The sequence below is a fragment of the Neolamprologus brichardi genome, chromosome 18 (assembly GCF_056152115.1).
Source record: "Neolamprologus brichardi isolate AB-2024 chromosome 18, ASM5615211v1, whole genome shotgun sequence".
Classification (NCBI taxonomy): Eukaryota; Metazoa; Chordata; class Actinopteri; order Cichliformes; family Cichlidae; genus Neolamprologus; species Neolamprologus brichardi.
In genome coordinates this window covers 30,977,501-31,000,444 of record NC_142121.1, presented here as the reverse complement: position 1 = coordinate 31,000,444, position 22,944 = coordinate 30,977,501, and the positions used below count along the sequence as shown (strand labels likewise).

General features: G+C 41.3%; 3 protein-coding genes across 4 annotated transcripts; 2 read left to right on the top strand and 1 right to left on the bottom strand.

Moving 5' to 3' along the window:
• The first annotated feature begins 1,932 nt into the window (after positions 1-1,932).
• ap1g2 (adaptor related protein complex 1 subunit gamma 2) lies at positions 1,933-16,605 on the top strand. 2 transcript variants are annotated; one of them, XM_087832642.1, is made up of 22 exons: positions 1,933-2,075; positions 2,685-2,887; positions 3,334-3,458; positions 3,672-3,813; positions 4,497-4,593; positions 4,691-4,767; positions 4,865-4,960; positions 5,167-5,247; positions 6,017-6,115; positions 6,218-6,273; positions 7,019-7,132; positions 7,867-8,007; positions 9,379-9,433; positions 9,827-9,949; positions 10,529-10,618; positions 11,761-11,888; positions 11,981-12,085; positions 12,238-12,364; positions 12,650-12,812; positions 13,060-13,211; positions 13,577-13,675; positions 15,348-16,605. In XM_087832642.1, the coding sequence occupies exons 2-22, from the start codon at positions 2,687-2,689 to the stop codon at positions 15,444-15,446; spliced, it is 2,370 nt and encodes a 789-aa protein (XP_087688768.1). In that variant the 5' UTR covers positions 1,933-2,075; positions 2,685-2,686; the 3' UTR covers positions 15,447-16,605. The 2 variants fall into 2 exon arrangements, with proteins under 2 accessions (XP_087688768.1, XP_087688769.1); XM_087832643.1 differs by lacking the exon at positions 1,933-2,075 and adding an exon at positions 2,115-2,189.
• A 79-nt stretch (positions 16,606-16,684) lies between these two features.
• Positions 16,685-18,321, bottom strand: nedd8l (NEDD8 ubiquitin like modifier, like). Its single transcript, XM_006802724.2, has 4 exons — positions 18,172-18,321; positions 17,358-17,405; positions 17,193-17,275; positions 16,685-17,109 (listed from the first exon to the last, which is right to left on the bottom strand). The coding sequence occupies exons 1-4, from the start codon at positions 18,187-18,189 to the stop codon at positions 16,986-16,988; spliced, it is 273 nt and encodes a 90-aa protein (XP_006802787.1). The 5' UTR covers positions 18,190-18,321; the 3' UTR covers positions 16,685-16,985.
• Positions 18,322-20,569: 2,248 nt separating this feature from the next.
• Positions 20,570-22,806, top strand: LOC102789152 (zona pellucida sperm-binding protein 3-like). The gene is made up of 9 exons (XM_087831347.1): positions 20,570-20,636; positions 20,744-20,928; positions 21,017-21,120; positions 21,216-21,307; positions 21,379-21,559; positions 21,644-21,746; positions 21,818-21,906; positions 22,206-22,297; positions 22,424-22,806. Exons 1-9 carry the CDS (start codon positions 20,570-20,572, stop codon positions 22,543-22,545), a joined length of 1,035 nt encoding a protein of 344 aa, XP_087687473.1. The 3' UTR covers positions 22,546-22,806.
• The last annotated feature ends 138 nt before the right edge of the window (positions 22,807-22,944 follow it).

The window sequence follows — 22,944 nt, the reverse complement described above, 5'->3', positions numbered from 1 at the left end:
AAACACCATCTGCTCCTGTTCCCAGGATGTTATGTCTTTGGTTCTGCTTTCAGGCTGTGTTTTGCCGGTGCAACAGAAGCCCGTCTACCACGCCTGCTGCCTTTATTTATTGCTTTTGGCCTGTGCGCTCACCACAACCTTTTCCCATTACCACACACTCAGATGGTTGCATTTCCTCTAATGTGGCGTATCAGTGACATTTACACCCTCTGTATAAACTGATTCTTACAGTGAATCTTTTCATTTTTGGCATTTCACCTCTGAGATGCCTGAAAGCACAATCAACATGTAAGGCTTGTGTGGTAGAGTATTAAATACAGGGGTCAAGAGGTGAAAACAAATGTTATTATATTAACACTGGTCTGGTTTTTCCTCACAATTTGTTCCAGGAAAATGACTAATCTGTTGTAAAAACTTGGTGGCATACCCACTAATGAAGGAGAACCTGGGGCTACAAAAGAATTAACACCTGATGAAACATGTTTTTAATCAACTTTGTTCCCCTAAGTTTTTCTTTATTTGCCAATGAAATCCTTGTGGTTATTCATCACTAGACTGTAGAAACACGTAAAAAGAGTCCCAAACACACATTGTGTCCAAACCTTTTGACACGACTGTAAACACATTGGTGTGAAGAAATCACTCCTGGAAGAAAATTCCTAGAAAGAGGAAACACCTCATAGTGTTCTGCACTGCTGGCGTCAAAAGGCTTAGTCCGGAGCTCTTTTGCTACACTGAATGGCATAATATCATCTTTATGCATTTTTTTTTTTTTACCTTAACATTTTAAACTTCTCCCTTGTGTCCCTGTGAGGATGTGTGAAACAATGTATTGTTTATAGCATTATGTGCTTGTACTATGTATATATATATATGTGCCACCTTACAGACCATCGTCCAATTTTTTTCATCTTGTAAATTTGAGGTATGTTAATAAAACTTGAATAATGATCACATTTTGATGGTGCTTAAAAATGGGATGTGCTGATGTCTTCATAAAGTCTCTGTTAAGTCTTTATAGCAGTCTTTGTACTGCTCTGCCTGCTGCACATTCTCATCAATGTTTCATCCACCTGTTGAAACGCCTGACGTAGACTAGGTGGAGTCCACCCACAATGACTGATCAAATTGCGGAAGTAGTGGACAGGTACGGTAAGCTGAGGTGGGTCAAATGTCACATCATCGAAGCTAAAGAGGAAAAGTACTTCTGCCTTCACAATAAAAGCTTGATCCCATGCCCCATTCAAATACTGCATGCCTTTTGTTTGTTTGATTTTTTTTTTGATGAGCCAGAAGCTGGCGTATGTTATTATTCGCGTGTAATTTTCAGCTTGGCTGTCTTTTATCCAGACCCGTCTACAGCTTTTTGGTGACCTGTGCCTGTGTGTAAGTCAGTGGCGTACTTGGTGTATTTGGCAGTCTGACATTTGTGTTATAAGCTGGCTGTTTGCTAAAGTTTGCATGTTGTAACCGGATCCGGTGTGTAGTTTGTAACATTGCGAATTTTGGGACTTTCTTTAAAAATACAAAAAAACAAAACAAAACAAAACAAAAAACAAAACGGTGACTGACCTTTTAAATATAATTGATGGGTGATGATGAGACTGCATATGTTCTCGAGGTGATTTATACTTTTATGGAGATTTATATAGAGATATACAGAGATATATAGAGGTAAAAATCTCTATTGTATGTCACGTATGCTTGTGAGTTTGTGCTAGAAAATAGTTTTATATTTTTTTTTTAATTGATTAAAAGTTCAAATATACAATAGCTTTAAGAAATCATTCTCACTTCATTACTGATAGGATTATTAAATATGTATTTATTTAACTGTGTTTCAAGTGCTATTTAATTTTGTTTCACTGTTTTTGTTAAAAAATAAAACGACTATCAAATTGACCTTTAATTTGAAAGTTGTGACAGGAAATACAGTGTTAACTCCTGCTATTTTCACGCTAACTGTATGGATACAGTAATTGGGTTTCCAACCAACTGACTGCCGACGTGTATTGGAGGGGCGTCGGTTGAACGGTTTTACTTTTCAAAACCTGGCAACTCTGTAAACTGTAGAGGTATGTTGTTATTTTGGAGCTTTAAAGCACACACACAAGCAGACTGTTATGCTAACGTGGCTAGCTCAGTAGCTCGACTCTTTCCTCCATACCAGGCTTGACAGCATCTGCAAGGTTAGCTCGGATCGGTCAGTGCGCTAGCCTCTGGCTCGTTTCTCTGACATGCATTACCGACCACGGAAGAGTCATGCTAATTTTGTTAGTTAGCCTGTTCATTTAAGTATATTTCCCCAAGTCTAATTCATAAAAGTATTGGTAGATGACAGTAACTTTCTGTTTATTTGTGCTCCATCAGCCTGTCACCAATGAAAAAAAGAAAAGAAAACACTGCCTGTTGTTTAAGGTGTTTTTGAATTAGCCCACCTGAAATTCTGAGTGTTTCTAGAAACAGGAGAGTGTTTTTTACTACGTCCTGCGGTGTAGTGACAGCTTTAATAAACGCCTGGAGATGTTGTTACAGGAAATGAAATCCTATGTAGTGTTGTGACACTCTTGTTTTCTGTTAATAACATGTCATGCTCTTTCCTTCACAAAACAACGCATACTAACACATCTCACCATTCACCCCCACTCACCCACCCACCCACACACACACACACACACACACAGCCATGTCTCCATCAGTGCCCCTGCAGGAGATGATCCGGGCCATCAGGTCAGCCAGGACGCAGTGTGAGGAGCGGGGAGTCATTCAGAGGGAGTGCGCGGCCATCCGGGCACAGTTCAGACAAGCCGACAACGGAGGGCGATCGCACAACCTGGCCAAGCTGCTCTACGTGCACATGCTGGGCTACCCAGCTCACTTTGGTCAGGTGAGGGGATTTGGCTAATGCCTGTCATGGGGTTTCTTCGGGTTAAATGAGCCAGGGGAGGTGAGAAGCCGTCACAGTAGCTGGAGGGTCTGGGCTCACTTCGTCACACCATATCAGCCGTGAAGTCGTAATGTCCAGCACGTGCATCTTACAAGGAATGAGCACACAGTGAAGTTGTGTGAAAATGCTCCCTTGTATTGCTAGTGATGTTGCTGTTATGTGCTTTGTTAAGCTTGTACTTTTACCGTGACTAGAGCACTGTGAATTGTTGTTAATGCCCTCAAGCAAAGTCTACGAAATCCTGTGTGTCTACGAGGGTGGACACTGGAACTGGGCCACTGAGGCCCTCCCTGCTGCTCTGCAGCTGAGACTGACCTCCAGTTGAGTGGTTAAAAGGTAGGGTACTTCACTTTCACTTTTAAAAGACCTTTTGCTGTTCATACTAGATGGAGTGCGTTCGGATGATTGCTAGCCCGCGCTACAGTGAAAAACGCGTAGGATACCTGGGAGCCATGATGCTGCTGGATGAGAAGCAGGACGCCAGCCTGCTCATCACCAACTCCATTAAGAAGTAAGAATAACCCAAACTCGATGCTGTTGTCATTCACACAAGGTGGTGCAGTTAATGACAGATTCCTTAATGTGTAATTGTACATCTTGGAAAGTTTACTGAAATAATGATGATTTAAATAAAACACTGAATATTTTTATCTTTTTTTTCAGTTAATGCAAATGATGCCTTGTCCTCTATGTGCCTTTCTTTCTATCTATGTGTGTTTTTCAGTGATCTGTCAAACAGTAACCAGTACATACAGTCTCTAGCTCTCTGCACACTAGCCTGCATGGGGTCAGCTGAGATGTGCAGGGATCTGGCGCCAGAGATTGACAGGCTGCTCCGAGCTTCCAACTCCTACATTAAAAAGAAGGTGAGGAATCAATTATTTATCCAGCAGCTTTTACCAATGTTAATATTACTACCAGTGAGGTGGCAGTTTAAAAGCAAATCTGTATTGTGTTGTGTGTGATTTGGCAAGCTGTATGTTATACTCAAAACACTGACCTAAGCATGTTAATGTCAGGGATAATGTATTATGTATGTAGGATCCATTTGTGCAGTTTGATTGTTAAATATTCATCATAATCATCTAGTGTGACGTAGTACAACTTTTTAGGATGTGTACTGTTCCCTGTAGCAGCGGTCCCCAACCCCCGGGCATCGGACCGGTACCGGTCCGTGAGTCGTTTGGTACCGGGCCGCGAGAGTTGAGGCTCAGGTGTGAAATGTATAGTTTTCAGGGTTTTTATCGGTTTTCAGCGTTATTTTGTTCTCGTTTTTATCGTTTACTCGGTTTTCCTTGGTCTTTTCACGTGTTATGAATAAATTTTCTTTTTTTTGGTACCAGTACTAGTTTTGTTTTGTTGTATTTATCCGCGACACCTTAAAGGCCGGTCCATGAAAATATTGTCGGGCATAAACCGGTCCGTGGCGCAAAAAAGGTTGGGGACCGCTGCCCTATAGGACTTCAAATCCTTCATGAGCTGTAAAACTTGTAACATCCCACCGTCATGTGCTTAGTGGACGTGTGATGTAACGCTGCTGTTCTTTCAGGCTGCTTTGTGCGCTGTTCACATCGTGAGAAAAGTCCACGATCTGGGAGAGCTCTTCACCAAAGCCGCTCGCTCGCTGCTCACCGAGAAGAACCACGGTTAATATACTTTTATGACGTACACAGTGAACTCGTCATGCTGTGAATACTGTTTTCAGTTTATTTCTTATTGTTTTTGGTTTTCATTTGTCTTCAGGCGTCGTACACGGCGCTGTGGTGCTCATTACTGAGCTGTGTGAGCGGAACTCAGAAACACTTGAGCGCTTCAGGAAGGTATGAGGGACACACACACACGCAGATTACTCTTGATCAGATGTTGTCTGTATTCCTACATGTGTGTCGTAATGCGGTTGTGCTGTGTGTATTCCAGACGGTACCAGATCTGGTTCAGATCATGAAAGGTCTCGTCATTTCGGGTTATTCTCCAGACCACGATGTGGCAGGAATCAGCGATCCCTTCCTACAGGTCGGATTTCATTCCACTAACCCCTTGCACATCCCAGCTACACTTTGTGTAGTCAGAGTCGGCTAGCGGGACTTATTTTTACTACTATGTGCTGCTTCATGGCTCGAAATCTTAAATGAATGTAGTTTAATTCTGTGTCACTAATACAAACACTCCCAAAATCACCTCCCATCCACGTGTTCCTTCTGTCGCGTCTCCAAACACAGGTACGCATCTTAAGGTTGCTGAGAATCCTTGGTCGCAACAATGAAGCAGCGAGCGATGCCATGAACGACCTCCTAGCTCAGGTATAGTGTTCACGTTCACCAAAAAAAGCTTTTCTTTGGCTCAGTTCACATCAGTCAGATCTGAAAAAAAGTTTCCACATGTCAGCCATTTCAGAATGAGCAAACATTTCATTTGACCAGTCACCTGTCTCCTGTTGGTTACATGACCCTGAAAGTTTACCTGAAATGCATTTTTATGATACATGAGAGCCAGCCAGAAAGTTCTTCTCAAAACTGAAACTGTTTCTCATGGAGATAGAGTTGAAGCATGTGTAACTATCTTATTTATTAATATCTATGGTTTCCTGTGACAAATGGCATTAGTCACTCACTCATGTTGCATGTGTGACAAATTCTTGAGAAAAGCTGCAACCCAAAATCTGCCCTTTCTGCAGAGCAATTTTTTTTAACTCTTTCCTCCATAAAGACAGCGCCTGTTGACGTTTCCCCTCTACCTTTATTAATGAATTTGGTACCCCCGTATATATCAGTAAAGACGTGGTTTGACAAGCATTAGAGTAGTTTCTAGTGTTTTTTCAAAGGTAGCTGCGTAGACAGAGACCACCCTCACTAACGTCTGATGCAAACTCAGTCATTTTGTTCTATAAGAACTTGACAGAAACTGCTCAGTTCAGCTTCACAGGGTGAAGGGTTAAGTGCAGACACGTATTCAGCTGTCGTCTTTGTTTATCTGATAATTGTAGTTAAAAATACCCTAGTTTTTAACTATACTCTTCTCTAATTGGCACTGTACTAGCTGTGTGTATGCCTGTTTGTGTTTACCACACAGGTGGCGACCAACACAGACAGTACAAAGACTGTGGGCAATGCTGTGTTGTATGAGACTGTTCTCACTGTGCTGGACATCAAGTCAGAGAGCGGCCTCAGAGTAAGAGACTGTGTTTAGTGACGTGAATACATTAAAAAAAATAGTGCTGACTGATCAAATTATTAATTCATAGACATACACTTCCCTTTACTCATGCTGCAGGTTCTGGCTGTGAACATTCTGGGAAGATTTCTTCTGAACAATGACAGAAACATTCGGTTAGTTCTATTTTCCTCACATCTTTGTTCCTCTTCCCTGTCTAATCCTCCCCTGTACGCATTCCTCCTCCCTTTCTTATCTCTCAGGGTCATTTCACCTTTTCAGGCTAACGGAAAACTCACTACAGCCAAAGAGCGAAATCTCCCAACAGGCTCTTATCATCTGAGCTGACTAATTACTTTCTCCAGAGCCATTACTCTACAGCCACACCAGAAGGTCACGCTGCTCACTGCTCATGCTGAGCTCTCAATTTCAGACCATGTTATTTTCCAGCAGGCGCTGCTGCGGTTTCCTGAGGGTTTTATTGTGTTACAATCTTTTTCTGGGTTCGTCCCCATAAGGGCCCTGTGGGCAGACAGGTCTGTCTAGTTTCTACCCTCAGGTCCTCTGAATCTCTCTGTTGCAGAGTGACAGGTTTATTCCTGCAAGACCTGCCTGACTAGGTAGCGTCTCTCCTGCGTCCACATAAATACTTGATCAGTCCATGAGTTATTTGAAGTGAAGTGATGAATTATTCATGCGTGCAAGCTGAGAAAATTAAGATTTTCTTTTGTTGTTGATCTTTATTGTCAGGTTGAACATTTTTTCAAATCAGATTTTAATAATTTATCCACTGGATGCGTTTCCACACACAGTCACTTTAGATGACCTTGGTGTAGCGAATTCTGCTTCATTATAATAGAGAACGATACTTAAAACTTTCAAAACATTCATTATTTTTGGCTTTCGTGTATGTCTGTTTAGCTATATCGCCATGACCTCTCTTCAGAAGATTGTTGGGACAGACCACAATGCAGTGCAGCGCCACCGAGGGACTATAGTAGACTGCCTGAAAGACCAGGATGCTTCTGTTAAGCGGTGATTTTCTTCTTCTTTTTTTGCCTAGCACAGCTGTTCAACATCTGTAGATGTTCTGTTAAAATGATTCTAGAAGTATTTGATTTCCTGTTATGTTTTTGATACTTTTTAATTGGCTCGCATTAAGTAGTGATTGATTTTTATTGATGAAATAACAATAAAACGACGTAACAGTGCCACTGACCTGGCAACGTTAACATTCTGTATTTTTGGCAGGTGTAGCTTCCCACTGTGCTACTCACTAACAGTCTGAACCTCACGCTAAAGCTTGATGCTAACTACCATCTCTAGTTTCATCATGTAGCCAAACAGATTTTATTGTGCTGTAAGAAAAACAAAATGATTAATATACAATTAATATTAATATATTGCAAACGAGTATATAGCAGTTTAAAAAAAGTATATTTTGCTGACTAATATCAGAAAAGTTTGCACATCCGGTCTGTATACTCAAAACTGTAGTGCTGCTCTGGGACTATTCCTCCTTGGTGATGTTTTCTAGTTGAAGAGTTCCTCCATGTATTTTGATCCAACCGGTGGGTTGTGTTACAGACAGATCAGAGTGTTGCTAAAGGGATTTTCCGCAAACTTGTAAATGTTGATGGACACGGAGAGTTTGAGCAAACAAACATCTTATCAGCTCAGAACGTTTTGACCTGAGCTGTAACAGCACAGAAGGATCAGCTTGCATATCCAGCATTACCAGTGTTGTTTCTCTTTTCCGATCCATCCAGCCGTGCTTTGGAGCTTTCTTTGGCTCTGGTGTCAGCCTCCAACATCCGCTCTATGATGAAGGAACTGCTCAGCTTCCTCTCCTCCTGCCCCCCCGAGCTCAGGTCTCAAACTGCCAGCGGTATATTCAATGCTGCTGAAAGGTAGGTGAAATGCTGCAGAGAAGACAGTGTAATATACTTCTTTCACGAAGTGTATCTGCAGCGCTGCTTCAAGGTTTGTGAACCCTTTAGAAGTTTCTATGTTTCAAATGAGACAACAATATAATATCTGGTCACTCTGGGGTCTGAAAAATTGTTATTAAATGTCCGTGAGTGACAAAAGTAAGCAAACATCTCCTTTCAGTATCTGGTGTAACCTCCGTTTATAGCAATAGTTCCAACTATACATCAGCTGATCAGTCCTGCACACAGAATTCCTCCAGCTTGGATGAATTTTAGCTGCTTCCTTTATACAAAACAGCTTCAACTCTGGATTGTTGATGGCTTACTTATGAACTCTTCACTTCAGCTCCAGCGTTTCTTTTAGATTGTGTTCAGGACTTTGACTTGGCTGTTTAAAAAACATTAACAATATTATTTAACCATTCTATGGTTGAACAACTTGTGTGCTAAGGGTTATTGTGCTGCTGCATGACCTAAGAGCATTTTACAAACAAAAGTTCTGACAGTTTATCTTTGCAAACCACCCACAATTAAAGGTTAGTCCTACCAAAACAAGCCCAAACCATGATGCTATCACCACCATAGCATACCTGCAGCCTTCTCATTTGTCTGCGTGATCTGTAGTACACTGCAGATGTGCAGCAGGGACTTTTTTTTTTGTCCTTGCTGCCTTGCGTCCTGACTATTACAGGCCTCATTTTTTAATTTCCTCTGTTTGTCTGTCTGTTGATTGGTGGAGTTAGAAGTCATCCCAGAGTCCTTTGTTTGTGCTTTGAGTGTGAACATCAGAGTGTGAGGGATCTCCAATCTTTAAATATAAGCAGAACGCCCACTCACAAGTCACTGTACTCCCACTAAATGAAAGCTTCTTATTCACCTTCATTTCATCTCAATAAGTTCATAACCAGATGATCATTTCTTACCCGTATCATGCATTTTCTTCATCTTTCTTTTAAAAACCTGATGATTTTTTATGTCACATTTAGCCAGAGTCATATAAAAAAATCTGATGGATTCACAGGCTTTTGATCACCACTGCATGCATGCGAGCACATACACTGTATATTCATGCGTATGACAAAATGCGGTGATGCAGCTGTGTAAGCCTTGAAGCTGTAACAAGAAAAGTGCCTGTGTCTACGCTGTATGCACCCATCTGTCTCTCAGTGTCCGTCTGCACACACACTGATATTCCTGTCTAAGTGGCACCGCAACTGTGAATAACCTGCAGAGTTTCTACCGTGTATCATTCAACAACTTGAGGCACTTCTCTTTTTCGATGTGTGCTAGATGCAGTAGCGTGTGTGTGTGTACCACTGAGTTAGCTGTGTGTGTCTCTGTCTCTGTCAGGTATGCTCCCTCCCAGCGCTGGCACATTGACACCATCCTGCATGTCCTCACCACGGTAAATGCTGCCTCTTTTACAGGGTCCTCTTTCATAACTCTTTGTGAATGCATTATGATTGTGTTAAAATGTGTTTTTAATACATTAGACTTCTAGATTGTGTGTACCTCATCTCTTAAGCTTTTAGATAACAAAGCTTTAAATGTTACACCTATCTAAGAGAATAGTTAAGTGTAAACTAGTCCTGTGCAGACAAAATGATGCAGGACAGAAAAAGTGCTTGGAAGAGCATAACTAGGAAGAATTAAAGGTTTATAATGTGTATTTATTGCTATGAAAATCTCCCCATAAGGGAGGTTGTTGTGTCTGAAGGAATAATGTAGGTTACCCCCAAATTAGCTGTTTTGTTTATTTTCTAGTATGGTGTTTTGTGTTTGATACCCATTCTGCCAGGCAGGGGGCGACGTGAGAGACGAAACGGTGCCCAACCTGATTCAGCTCATTACCAACACTTCAGAGCTCCACTGTTACACCGTTCACAAGCTCTACCGGGCTCTGCTCAGTGACATCTCGCAGGTCTGTGAGTCTGGATGGTTTCTGTTCTCAGAAGATCATTTCAGAATTCTGAGAATTCAAACACGGAAATTGGTCTCCTGTTTGATATATAATGTAAAATCGTTACTGTCTGAGCGTATCAAACATTGACTGTATCAAATAATAAACTCGTGAAAAAAAAGCAGCTCTGACTGCAGATGTGGTGTCGTTAAACATGAGGATAATGATCAGACTTGAGTCTCAGTCCACAGCCTCACTGATGAGAGATGGTCAGAATTTTGTGTGTTCATAGAGTTTAAAGTTAATTAGAATTTTTGTTAAATTTCCCTCTTAAGAGAAAGGGCTGTAATAGTCCTGAGTCAGACAGAGCTGCTTTGGCTTTACTGCTTTGCTTTCAGTTTGAAATTGGCTGATGCAGACGGCTTTATTTTCAGATCCAAGCTGGATGAGCATTTACGTATCTGCAGCCCAGCACTGTTTCCTATTTTTCCAGCATCTGGGGAAAATGGCTTTGATATTTCAAACCGCAATGCAGGCCAGTCTGGCAACATCACATATTTTATGTGCTCTGTAATATTTATGTAATATTTGTATGTGCAGCAACCTCTGGTCCAGGTGGCGTGCTGGTGTATCGGAGAGTATGGAGACCTGCTGCTGAGAGGGGAATGTCAGGAGACCGAACCTGTGCAGGTACACAGAGCACAGCAAACACTGGTTTGGGTTTTTATTTAATTCATGCTTGTAGCTCTCTACTGCTCACTGCTGCAATAAATTAGCAATCCAAATTTTTTGCCAGATGATGTCATTTCAAATACACGTTATCTTTTAGGTTTTTCCATGTAAAAATTCTCCAGCACAAAGATAACAGTGTAATTTGCAGTCACAGCTACAGCTGCGAGCTGGGAATAAATAGGTAGTCGGCACGAGCAGGGCAGAAGGAAGGAGCAGCATTAGCAGAAATTCAAATTTGAAATTCTTCTGAAAATTAGCGATGGTGATAATGACAGGAGCCAGTTTTCTTTGTTCAAATCTCGTTAAATATTCATCCCCTGAATATTTTAGTAGTTCATGTCGTTGGATTGTCTTCAAAATAGATCTCCTTGATTAAATGCTTCATAAACCTATAATTACACACATTCCAACGTGCAGAAAAAAAGCTGATAAAGTCCATTGATTTTTTAATGAAGCACTTTTCACTGTAAAACTGCATCGTTGTGCATTGTTGCATGGACGTAGCCACAGTGACATCAAGTGGCTTGTGAATTTAAAGCCTGAAGATCAGCGTTTTCAGACGTGACGAGTAAAGGATGGATCTGACTGAAAAGTCTCACGCTCACTGGACATCTTGTCAATTGCACATTATTAGCCAATGAGCACAACCTTTTTTTACTCAAAGGATACTTTGAATGAACAAAATTTACGTATTTCATTCATTTTGTCCCAAAATAAGTGATTTCCCTCATAAACTCATCAGTAAAGTGTTTACAGAGGTCAACCTATCAGGTGACATTTGACTCTGGCTAATGCTTGAGTCAGTCAGCCAGTACGGGGACACATATGCCGACATGTGTCTCTCTGATGATCTGTTTTGTAACACGTCTCTATTGTATAGCAATAAAACAAGTGACCACAACTTTTTCAGTAGCAAGTGTAACATCGCTGATCTAAAAAGTGTTAGTGCAACGTTACTTAGTTACTGTCTGTGTCTTCTGATAATCTTCTGTTTGCTAAATAAATAAATTCAGCTGAAATTACGAGCACTGCGTTTCTTTTTTAAATTAAAAAATGTGCTGCCAGCTGTCAAACCTTGCACTTACATGTCTGTTGTTCAGGTCACAGAGGACGACGTCCTGGACGTCTTGGAAACAGTGCTACAGTCCCACATGTCGTCCCCGTCAACAAGGGGCTTTGCTCTGACCGCCACAATGAAACTCAGCACGCGCATCACTGAGAATGTGGAGTAAGAAACTCTTATGTAGCAGCAAACAGTGACTGTGACCCTGTGAATCCCCTAACTGCGCCTCTTTCTCTTCATAACTCTACTCCCGACAGTCGAATCAGAAGCATCGTCAGCATCTACGGCAGCTGTATAGACGTGGAGCTCCAGCAGAGGGCAGTTGAATACAACGCTCTTTTCAAAAAATATGACCACATGAGGTACTGGAGTGGTTAGGTCAACATTTTCTACAAAATGAGATGTGGAGCTGTTTTAGGCCTTTTATATATTGTCATTATAACCACTGAGGAATTTACTAAATAAAAATGTTTTTTTCTGACCAAAAGAGCTGAAATAGTCCTTCTTTTCACAGGGCAGCAGTGCTTGAGAGGATGCCCGTGATTGAAAAGAATTCACAGGGTCACACCAACGGGGAGACCATCAAGGAGAGTCAAACAGTCAAAGTCAAGCCAGGAGAGCCACAGCAGCCTGCTAACCAGGTACAAGGTGATGGGAAAAATTCAGTTAGGGTCACACTTTAGCCTGCTGGATAGATCAATCCCAGTGTCTGGGTCTGACCTCCTTTTTAAAGAGATCGCCCCTCTGGAGAATTTATTGTTTTAGTTTAGATTTCAAACTTAAGTTAATACTTGACTTGATTTGGACATTTTTCCAGAGCTGTTTTTAGATAAAGTTTATTCTGTTAAGCTGCCATTTGCATATGGATGCATCTGAATAATGTGCAGTCAGCTGGATTATCTCCTCCCCTCTGTGGTGTCTCTCAGGTGTGTGATCTGTTGGACCTGCTGGGTGGCTCTGAGCAGCCTCTGCAGCCCAGCCCGGCATTAGGCAGCGCAGCTCCTCCCATTCCTGTCAGCACACCCAACACTGTTGGAGGAGACCTCCTGGATCTGCTTGGAGGGTTAGAGCCCACTCCCATCACGCCAGGTCTGACCTTCACATATACACACAACGAACTACAGAAACAGGAAACAGGGCGTGATTTTTAGACACACAGCTAGAGAATTGGTTGAATCGGGTCACTGGATAATCTCTGAAATGTCACGATAATTAGAAGAAACCAGGTGGATAGGTTTGAATTGAAGTTTGCTCTTTAAGGGACTGATGCACTCTCTGTGGCTAAATACTGATTTTAAGCTAATGCAGCCTTCTACACTGTCTGTATTTTCCATAGTTGCCACGGTGACTGTGTATGAGAAGGACGGTGTGACTGTAACACTGGGTTGTGAGAAACAGTCCGATTCAGGCCTGACCGTCACACTCACCGCCTCCAACTCCACTGAGTCAGACATCAGAGGCTTCACCCTGCAGGCTGCAGTGCCCAAGGTTTGTATCAGTACCAGCAATAAAATCCTGCTAATCATCACTGATAGATGATTAAACTGCTGTTCAAGAGCCACCGTCTGCCACACATTTAACCAGTATGTGCGGATTATAGCAGGAGCGCAGTGGCTGCTGTGAGATTACTGTTTCTGAGGCTCTGAGATTTTTTTTGTGCAGCTTGTTTAGTAAAACCTTTAGAAGCAGGACCTCTGCATTTCTAATATCCCGCCCTACAGCCCTACTGATAGGTGTCACTTTTAGCCCCTGTCACGTCTCATTGGTAAACACCAGTGCAGCAAATGGATTTGAACAACTTGTGTGGGTTTGTGTGCTTTCAACTTCAAAGCTTCATTTGATCCTCCTTCCAGAGTGTCCAGTTACACATGAAGGCCCCCAGCGGGGACTCTCTTCCTGCAAGAGGCGCAGCTAAAGTGACCCAGATGGTGGTCCTCAACAACCCCAATAAGGTGGCGTAAACACACACACAAATAAAGCTGGTATTCACACACGCTTTTGAAATCACATGAAAAAGTAAGTACAAAGAATTTGTTGGCTTTTTTTTTTTTTTGATAAATGTATTTCTCTTTGAAGCCTGTTTACATGGTCGAAGGTTTCTGATCAGTTATTCAACAGAATGTCAAGATATAATATTCATTTGTGTAAAAAGTAAATACACCATTGGCATCAGAAGTTAGTACTGCGCTTTTTAGCAGAAATAAAGTAAGCAATTGGCATATTTGCAACTAGTCTCTGAAGTTTTTGGTCTCTCTCTTCTCTCCTTCGGCTCCCAAAATATCTGAGGGTTTGTACTGCTTGCTTCAAATCACCTGTAACATTTCAACATGATTCAAATGTGGAATTTCTATCTTGCCTAAGCTGCAACAATTCTTCTTCCTGAGGCAGTCCTTAGTGACTTTGCCAGTGTGCTTGGGCTCATCATGTTCACGGCATTTAGACAGAGGCTCAGATTTGCTTTAATCAGCCTCGAACATCAAAGTACTAAACAGGCCCGGCCTTGCTTAGCTTCCAATCAGTTTCGATCAAGTGTGCTTGGTGCGAACCTTTTTGATTCTCAGTGGGCAGCACCTGTAATGTCACGTGACAACACAGCCATCTTGGGTTTGAATCCACTGGCCAGCTAGGCTGTGTGGGGTTTGCATGTTCTCCCTGTGTTTGTGTGGATTTTCTCCGGGTTCCTCCCACAGACATGCAGTTGGTGAGTGTAAATTGGCCGGTATGAGTGTGAATGCTAGTGTGATTGGTTGTTTGTTCCTTTGTATTAACCCTGAAACAGACTGGCAACCAGTCCAGGGTGCACCTTACTTCTCAGTCTTTGACAGCACGTATAGTTCCAACCCCCTCTGACCTTGAATTGGATAATCAGAAGAGAATGGATGGATGGTGTGTGCAAGAAGACAGGAACCAGAAGCAAAAACTCCAAACCATAACATTTCCAGCACCCTCTTTCAACTTTCTCTCCAGAGCAAGTTGTTGCAAAAGGCCTGATTTTTGTCCTTATATTCATTGGACTTCAAATTGGGGTTTACTCGCATCTATGCCATTTGTACATGAGTTTCCTTATAGTCATGTGATTTATTTCAAAGAATCTCCTATACTCTTATACTCATGCTCACTTTCAAGGACAAAGAGAAAACCAGAGCCGACATGTCAGAGGTTTACAAAACAAAGGTTTCACCTGTGACTTCCTAAAGAGAAACCAATTACTGGCAACTCATCTGGAAATACTGGGTCATATTCATTTTTTCACATTTTAGGTGTGATTAATGCAGAGGTGCATTTACTGAAGGTGTTTTTCATTTAAATCATGAGCACGACAACAAAATCGTGTTTTTATATTAGGCACTTTTTAAAGAGATCCAAATTTTTGCTTCCTAAATTCTGTCAAAAAGCCAACAGGTTCAGTGGTTGCACTTACTTTTTGCATGACTGTATCTGCAATCTGCAATCTTTCTGTGTGTTAATGCTAAAATACGAGGTGTTTTCTCATCTTGAACAAATATCTTGTATTTGACATGATCATTGCAATATGTGCCCCATGTCAGGCTTATTGTATTCTAATCACAGGAGACGTAGTGCTCAGTGTAGTAGTGTGTATCTAAGTCCTGCTTCTCCTTTCAGGTCAATCTGAAAATGAGGCTCCGCATCTCTTACACCAGCCAAGGATCAGCTGTTCAGGATACGGTCCAGATCGACTCCTTCCCTGGACTCAGTCAGTGATCTCAGCCAATCGATGCAACAGGACTGAGACACCAGTCTGTGGGTGAATCAGCGGGCGTCGGTTCTCTCTGACGCAGCCTTTCTACTGACGCACCCTACACACTGCTGGTCCTCGGTTACCCTGATCTCTTGTTTCTACGTGTAAGAAACACGGTTCTCTCAGAAGCCTCGTGTATGGAGTTGCATCTGTCCATTCCTCAGGAATAGATCGAGGAGATTATTGGAGTGGACACTGGAATATGCAGGTACAAAATGGAAAAACATAAAATACTTTTTTTTAAAAGAGTGTTGCATCGACAACTGTCTATTAGATATCATTCAGGGTTTTTGTTTACAAGCTGCTACAGCTGATTGTATTCAGTGTTTCACTCCACAGTAATATAAACTTTGAGGGGCTTCTGTCAGTCATCCACCAGATCAACACACACACATAGCAGTTTATGCATGCTTTTAATAAATTTGTCTTTACACTGATTGAGAGGAGGCAAACACTAATTAATGAGCTACTACAACTAATTTATTATATCAGATACACATCATTTTATTAGGAAACACAAATATATGAAATTTGGATCAAAGGAAGCTTTTAAACACAAACTTGAGTCCTTCATCTTTTTTTTCCCCCTTTATTCACCTGATCAGCAATATCCATGTCCTGAACCATTCCTGTGCCTTTCATCCTCTCTTAAAATGTAATATTTAGCTTTTGAGGCCAAGATTATTTAACTCTGAGTTGTGTTTTGTTTTTTTAATCACTCCCATACAAGAATTTTCCTTAATGCTATTCTTTGTCTGTTGTTTACCAAAATGAGTTATTTTCTGATGTAAGTGTATGGTGACGCAAGAGGAAAAACGTGCATGATGCTGTCCGGAAAATGTATATTTTAGATATTCAAAGTATAAGCACAAGAGTTTTATGACTGTAAACAAAGCCAGCATATGACTTTATTTGATAACTCATCTTAACCCCTTTTAAAACCACTCCGCGTACTGGATGTCAGCAACGGTGCTCTACATGGATTTCACTGGAGTCTTTACCAGACTGTTTGTATCACTACCTTAACTAAATTATAGACAGAAGGAATCATTTGACAGCAGTTTGGATTGTCTTTCAATCTTCAATTTCATGTCATTTTCTAATTAAAAACTGTTTCCAGAATCCTCAGCTGTGACTTGATTTCAGTGTGTGTGTGTGTGTGTGTGTATATGTGTATATATATCAGAGGACAACACTTGGATCAACTTCATCATTTATTCACAAGCAAAAAGACCACAGTGTTGTCAAACTGTCTCTTCATGGGTGCCTGCATTAACTGGTCAAACTCAGAAAGCCAGTGTGGGATTTCAAAAACAAGTACAAAGGAATTAGAACGTCCTTTTTTCTTTTTAATGTTTCCAGTTGATTTTTGTTTTGTTTTGTTTTCTCGTTTCCGTCGGCCTGGAAACGGAGGATTTCAGATTTCTGTGTTGTAACATGGTTAGACGATGACAGACACCTAAAGCGTTGGCACTCGGCCGGCTTCCCATGATGACAGCGACTCATGACGTGGAGGACAGGGGTAAGCAGCAACTGTGGTTTGTTGATCCTCCTCTTAGCGCCAACACAAGATGGAGCACTGAGCCTCCCTGGATCTTGTAGTCTGCTGCTGTCTTCTCATCATTCCTGAGGTTCACAAGACAACACAGGAGATGATTAGAGAACACCTGGAGATCATATGCAGATAGCTGCAGAGCAAAATGCCTCACATCTGTTTTCCACTGTAGATGAGTCTCTGTTGCTGCGGTGGGATCCCTTCCTTCTCTTCCACTCTTTCTTTAATCCGCTCCACCTTGATTTGAGCAAAAACAAGAGATTAAGCTACAAAATCGCAAAGCTGCATTTAACAAGGACTATTTATCATAAGATGTTACCTTATCTGTGGGCTCTATGTCAATCTCTATTTCTTTTCCAGTGAGAGTCTGAAACATAACAAAATGATTATAGAAACACTGAACTTTTACAATCCTAAATGGTTAAGAAGAAGGAGGAATTCACCAAGGATTTTCTCTGGGCTCGAGGCAAGCTGCCAGGGAATTTCAGCTACTATACTATTGTACATAAACACTGTCACACAGCTAATTACGGTTAAAATAAATGTTTTGGGACTTTTTTGGAAATTTTTGATCCAAAATTTGATGTAATTTTGCCAGATGATTTGAACTCTGGATCTGCATACAGCGGTTTCGAAAAGGATGCCCGTGTTGGTTAATGGAAAAACGGATTATTTTCACTACTAGCCAAGTCGCCATGTCTCTGTTTATAGACTCTCTGTTAAACTTTTCGGTCGCAAGTACACAATGAAGTCTCGTGTCATCGTTAGTGTAAACCCTAAACCTTTTTTGCTCTTTTTGCTTTGTCACAACTATAAACTCTTCACTGGTTGTAGTACAGCACGGGCCAACCTGTTTTCAGTCACCAAAACTAGATGTTAGCAACGACGAGTGTTAGCAAACGTCAAACAATAGCAACTCAGTGAAGAAAGAGCAGTTTCGCTTGAATGACCGGGTGCTTAACACTGATCTGTTTCACAGCATGTCGGGTGTAAGTTGGGTTTTCTGTTGCCCCGGGCCCTGAAATAAATGAGTGAACCGGCTCTGTGATATTAGCGGGATATCGAGAAACAGTGACCGGACTAAACACCACCGATGGAGCCCGAGCTAGAATCAAAGAAAGTAATGTTCTTACCTTGACTTTGATCAACATGCTGAATGAAGAAAATAATACTAACAAATTTTATGAACAGCTTGGTGAACTAAACAGCAATTTGCCGAATAACAATCTACTTCTTCTGCTAACCGGACTTTACTTCCTGTGTCACAGGCTAACATTCCGGACATGACGCCGTCACAACACACCAGCATTTTTGTTCCTCTCTGACGTATTAACTTCTAAATACAAGATCATCTCCGGCAATCCGGCAAGTTATTTCAATATATCTGTTATTTCAATACATCTATTTCTAAAGTCGCAGGCAGATTTCATGTGAACAAAAGAATGTACTTTTGTACGGCTTTGAATTATACCCCATATGTACAAAAGGTTTGGTAAGTAAAATCATGGCAGCTAAATAAAAGCAAACTTCCAAAAAGCTATACCATTATACATTTATGTAATCAATTTTCAGTAGTGATGCAACATCATATAAAAATATTGCCTCCGACAGCTGAATTGTACTCATCTATACTTTATTTTGAACTGCAAAAAGAACAAATATAAACAGTAGTCCTTATGTGCAAAAGTCTTGAATCACGTCATTTCCGTCATAATTTCCCAGGAAAATGTGATTCATTGAAGCACACAAAATACACATAAATGCAGAATATAAGGCAAAAACAGTTTGTACAATTCTAATGAGCTTGAAAGTAAATATTTGGTATGACAATCTTTATTCCTCATCACAGTCTGAACTCTCTTAGGCAGCTTTCTTGTCATTTCTTCAGGTAGCCTTTAAGTTGAAGAACAGTCAAAGCTCTTCTCTGGATGTCGCCTGCCTTTTGTCTCATTCACTGTCATGGCGATCCCACACTGCTTCAATTTTGTTGAGGTCCAGGCTCTGGCTCCATTGATGATAGTGTTTTTCTCTCCACGTATGCTCTTACTGCATTGTCAGCGTGTGTGTTGAAAAATAAAACTGTTGCCATTCAGATGTTTTCCCATGGTGGATTAAAGTCTGATGGCACTTTTCTGCATTAATGGTTTTGTCAGGATCCCCAACAGCAGTGGCTGAAATACAGATCCAAACAATGACAGAGCCTCCACCATATAGACACTCACTATTTCGCCTCTCTCCTAATCTCCTCCATACGTACACACAGTAATTCCAGTCACAAGGACTCATCACTCCAAGACCTGTTTCATTGATTTTCAGTCCAGTTGTTTAGCAATTTGGTATACCTCACCCCTTTCTTCCTTCCTTAAGAATGGCTTCTTGACGGCCACCCTTCCTAAGGAAATGACTTTCAGATACTGAATACCAGCTGTAGATAATCTTTTAGTCCTCCCTCTTCTTCTCTTGTGCTCTAGCTGTTCATTTTAAGGACACACTGCCCACTGTGCTAAAACTTTTCAGCTTTCTTTGGGAATTATGTTGTTGGTGCAAAAATACAATTTTAGAAAACTTCCAGCTAAACGTGCAGATGTAAGTTTACCTGATTTATGCTTTCTAGGATACTTCTTCCAAGTCTTGCATGCATGTCAACAAAAGTAAACTCAAATAAGCTTGTCAAGTTCAAATTCAAATTCAAATTTTATTTGTCACACACACACAACCATACACAGTATGACATGGGGGTGAAATGCTTGTAGCTGTACAATGCCCGACCATTAAATGACAGAAAAAAACTTTTACAGTCTTTACAATTTACGGGTTACTACAAAATTTACAAATTAACTTAGGAATTTACAGTAAAAAATGTGCAAATAGCAGAAAGAGATTATAAAGATTATAAATTATAGGAATTATAGGAAATGTGTGGTGGTGCGTGTGGTGATGTGATGTGTGTGAGAGTCCAGTCTTATAGTGATGTGTGTGGGAGAGTCCAGTCCTACACCTGGTTCAGGGCCCGAATAGCCTGGGGGAAGAAGCTCCTCCTCATTCTCTCTGTTTTGGCCTTAAGGGAGCGGAAGCGCTTCCCAGACCTCAACAGTGTGAAGAGTCTATTGTTGGGATGGGAGAGTTACTGATCCACATAGAGTTTGTAAGCTTTATGAAAAGTAATACTCTAAGTTTCAGTGGCCTATGATATGACAGGTGTCACTTTCTTCTGTAAGACTGGGCATTTCCAAAGATAACTAGAAAAAAAAGTCTAACATTAATCTTTTCTCATGATGAAGAAAGATGCTGATAAGAGGAAGGAAATGCGTTAAACTTAAATTCTGTCAAGCAAATGTAGTAAGAAAAAGAAATGTAAAAATAAAGATACCACTCATTCAAGGTCCACCCAATCACACAGTGATGAGCTCATAGAGCACTCTGAGTCTGTGATCCGTGGGCTCTGCTTTCTCACAGGTGTTGATGGTTGAGGTCATTAAGCAAGAAGTTCATAAAGCATGTTGGTCCCAATGTGTACAAGATTGTTTAGACATGGGGACTCATCTCTACCTAGATTTGCTTGTCCTGGCTGTTTTTGCAACAACTGTTGCCAATGCAGGTATATATTCTTTTTGGGGGGATTTCAGGCATATATGCACAGATACATATTTTTAAGTATTTCTGTCCACATAAAAGATGACCGTGAGTTTTGTTTTATTTTTCCAGACATCAATGTGGTCTGTGCAAACAACTCTGTGAGAGTGACATGGAGGGTGAATGCGGAGCTGGTGCCATATGCAGCTCGACTCTTTCTTGGAAACTGCATGGCATCTCAGTGGAACGTTCTGCCCTCTGGAGAGGGGGAAGCACAGTTCAACTATACGTTTTCCGAGTGCAAGTTTACTAAAATGGTACTGTACCCTGAGAGATGCAACTTCAGTAGCTTCCACTCACTTGTGAGCTCTAATTTAATCACTTGTTTGCTTTCCCCTCTTGCAGGTAAAGGGAAAACGCATATTCTATCAGAATGAAATGAGCTACAGGCCACAGGCAAAGCCAAACCCTCCAGATTTTGTGCATCCCATTGAATGTGTTTACAGAAGGCTTGTGACACTTCTATTTTTTTTTTTTTTTTTTTCTCAAACTGAAATTGCATGAAATGTAGAATCGTGCCGTTCTTAAATATTTTTTATTTCAGACCCAAGGATTGGATTCCCCGATTTGTGAACCCTGGATATGGGGTTTCCGAGGGTCACAGCAGGTTGGTCTTCCACATGGCGCTTCTCAATGGTAACTTCTCACCATGCCAAATTACGAGCACATGTTAAAACACACACTACTTAGCATTTACTTTTCCACAGAGGAGCTATCAAGCATAGCAACGACGAACATCATTCCTCTGGGCTCCCCCATGCCAATATGGGCAGCAGTGGAGCAGAAGTCTCATCAGCCACTGCTGTTGCTCATGGAGGAATGTGTCGCAGCCCCCACAGCTGAGCTGCGGCCTGGCAGCCAGGTTTACCCACTCATTGGCAACAAGGGGTAGGGTTCCAGTACTGCTCAGACTTTGTACTCAGTGTAGTGGAAGGGATGCGTATTGGTAATCTGACGTACCAATTTCTCCAGGTGTCTTTTAGAAAGCAAAAAAGGAAACTCGATGTTTCTGCCTCGGTACCACTCGTCTTCCATCATCCTCTACCTCCAGTCCTTCAACTTTGGTTTTGGAGAGGTGAGAACAGGTTAAATTATTTCAAGAATAAATATTTAAAGGAACTTTAATTTGAGCCCTGTGTTCCTCAGGTGTACATCCACTGTAAACTGGCTGTGTGGGATCCTCAAAATTTTGCCGAAAGCAAGAAGGCCTGTCATTATATAAAGGGAACTAACAGGTGATTATTGAGTTCAACAACTGTAAGTTTTGACCTTTTTCCTCAGTCTCTGGATAAATGGAAATGACATTACTGTTAGACTCAATAAGCTTTTTAGCATCTGAGCGCTTAAAAAAGAGATTTACTTAAAGTGTTGAAGTGTTCTTCTTGAGCAAAATTGTACTTCACTAAACTGTATTTCATACTGCTGAACTACAAGGCTTTGTGTTTTAATTCCTCATTTAACAGGCTGAACACTGCTTGCTGAATATGGAAGTTATGCTCCACATGACTGCTTTTCTTTTTGTCCCCGTCTCCAGATGGGAGCTGCTTGATGACCCATCACGAAGCTCCCTCTGTAACTGCTGTGACTTGAGCTGCAAGTCTCGGTCCAGGAGGGGTGTTGAATGGGGTAACCTCATGTGTCTTTAATGTGACTGCATGCTATCAGATTTGTACTTTCAAAGGGATTCAAATGACATCTGATTTAAAGAAGCAGGCTGTGCTTCTCCACTCATGAATTCAACTCTCCTTGCAGCATCAGACGGCCCGAGTCACAATTCTGTGTTGGGACCCCTAATCATTGTGGACCAATCTGACTTGAAGGACAGTGACACAATGATGGAGTCTGCCACGACAGCTGACCCAAGGCTCAAATAAGCTGTGCGACGAAGCTTGGTCAAAACGGATATCGACTGCAGTATGACTGAAGGATCTGATGGCAGATAACCTCTGAGGACGTCACGATTGTGTGATTTTTGATTTGCGTATTCATTATTCTGGGGTTTTTGTTTTAATGATACTTGTTCTTGATATAACTAAAACATTGTAAACTCTTACTTGTGACTTTGTTCTGTCAAACACCAGCCATTAGTACGTGATACTGCTGCTTTTCAGAGATGCTGTGCATCAGTAGGAAGGTGGGCACTACTGTCAAATGCCTTCTAAATGTAAAAGTCATTTCTGGAACTGCATTTGAATCCAATAAATGACCATTCTGTATAAACTGACAGTGTGCTCTTCGGATACTTGTATTTTCAAAACCTCATTTGGTGTACC

What these genes read in the sequence shown, in the direction of transcription:
- ap1g2 (XM_087832642.1), top strand. Translation starts at nt 2,687, where the DNA reads ATGTCTCCATCAGTGCCCCTGCAGGAGATGATCCGGGCCATCAGGTCA. An exon ending in ACCCAGCTCACTTTGGTCAG is followed by an intron (nt 2,888 to 3,333) that starts GTGAGGGGATTT and finishes TGTTCATACTAG; the next exon opens with ATGGAGTGCGTTCGGATGAT. An exon ending in ACTCCTACATTAAAAAGAAG is followed by an intron (nt 3,814 to 4,496) that starts GTGAGGAATCAA and finishes CTGTTCTTTCAG; the next exon opens with GCTGCTTTGTGCGCTGTTCA.
- nedd8l (XM_006802724.2), bottom strand. An exon ending in ACATAGAGCCCACAGATAAG is followed by an intron (nt 17,276 to 17,357) that starts GTAACATCTTAT and finishes GCTCAAATCAAG; the next exon opens with GTGGAGCGGATTAAAGAAAG. An exon ending in ATCTACAGTGGAAAACAGAT is followed by an intron (nt 17,110 to 17,192) that starts GTGAGGCATTTT and finishes TGTGAACCTCAG; the next exon opens with GAATGATGAGAAGACAGCAG.
- LOC102789152 (XM_087831347.1), top strand. Translation starts at nt 20,570, where the DNA reads ATGGGGACTCATCTCTACCTAGATTTGCTTGTCCTGGCTGTTTTTGCA. An exon ending in AACAACTGTTGCCAATGCAG is followed by an intron (nt 20,637 to 20,743) that starts GTATATATTCTT and finishes TTATTTTTCCAG; the next exon opens with ACATCAATGTGGTCTGTGCA. An exon ending in TCAACTTTGGTTTTGGAGAG is followed by an intron (nt 21,747 to 21,817) that starts GTGAGAACAGGT and finishes TGTGTTCCTCAG; the next exon opens with GTGTACATCCACTGTAAACT.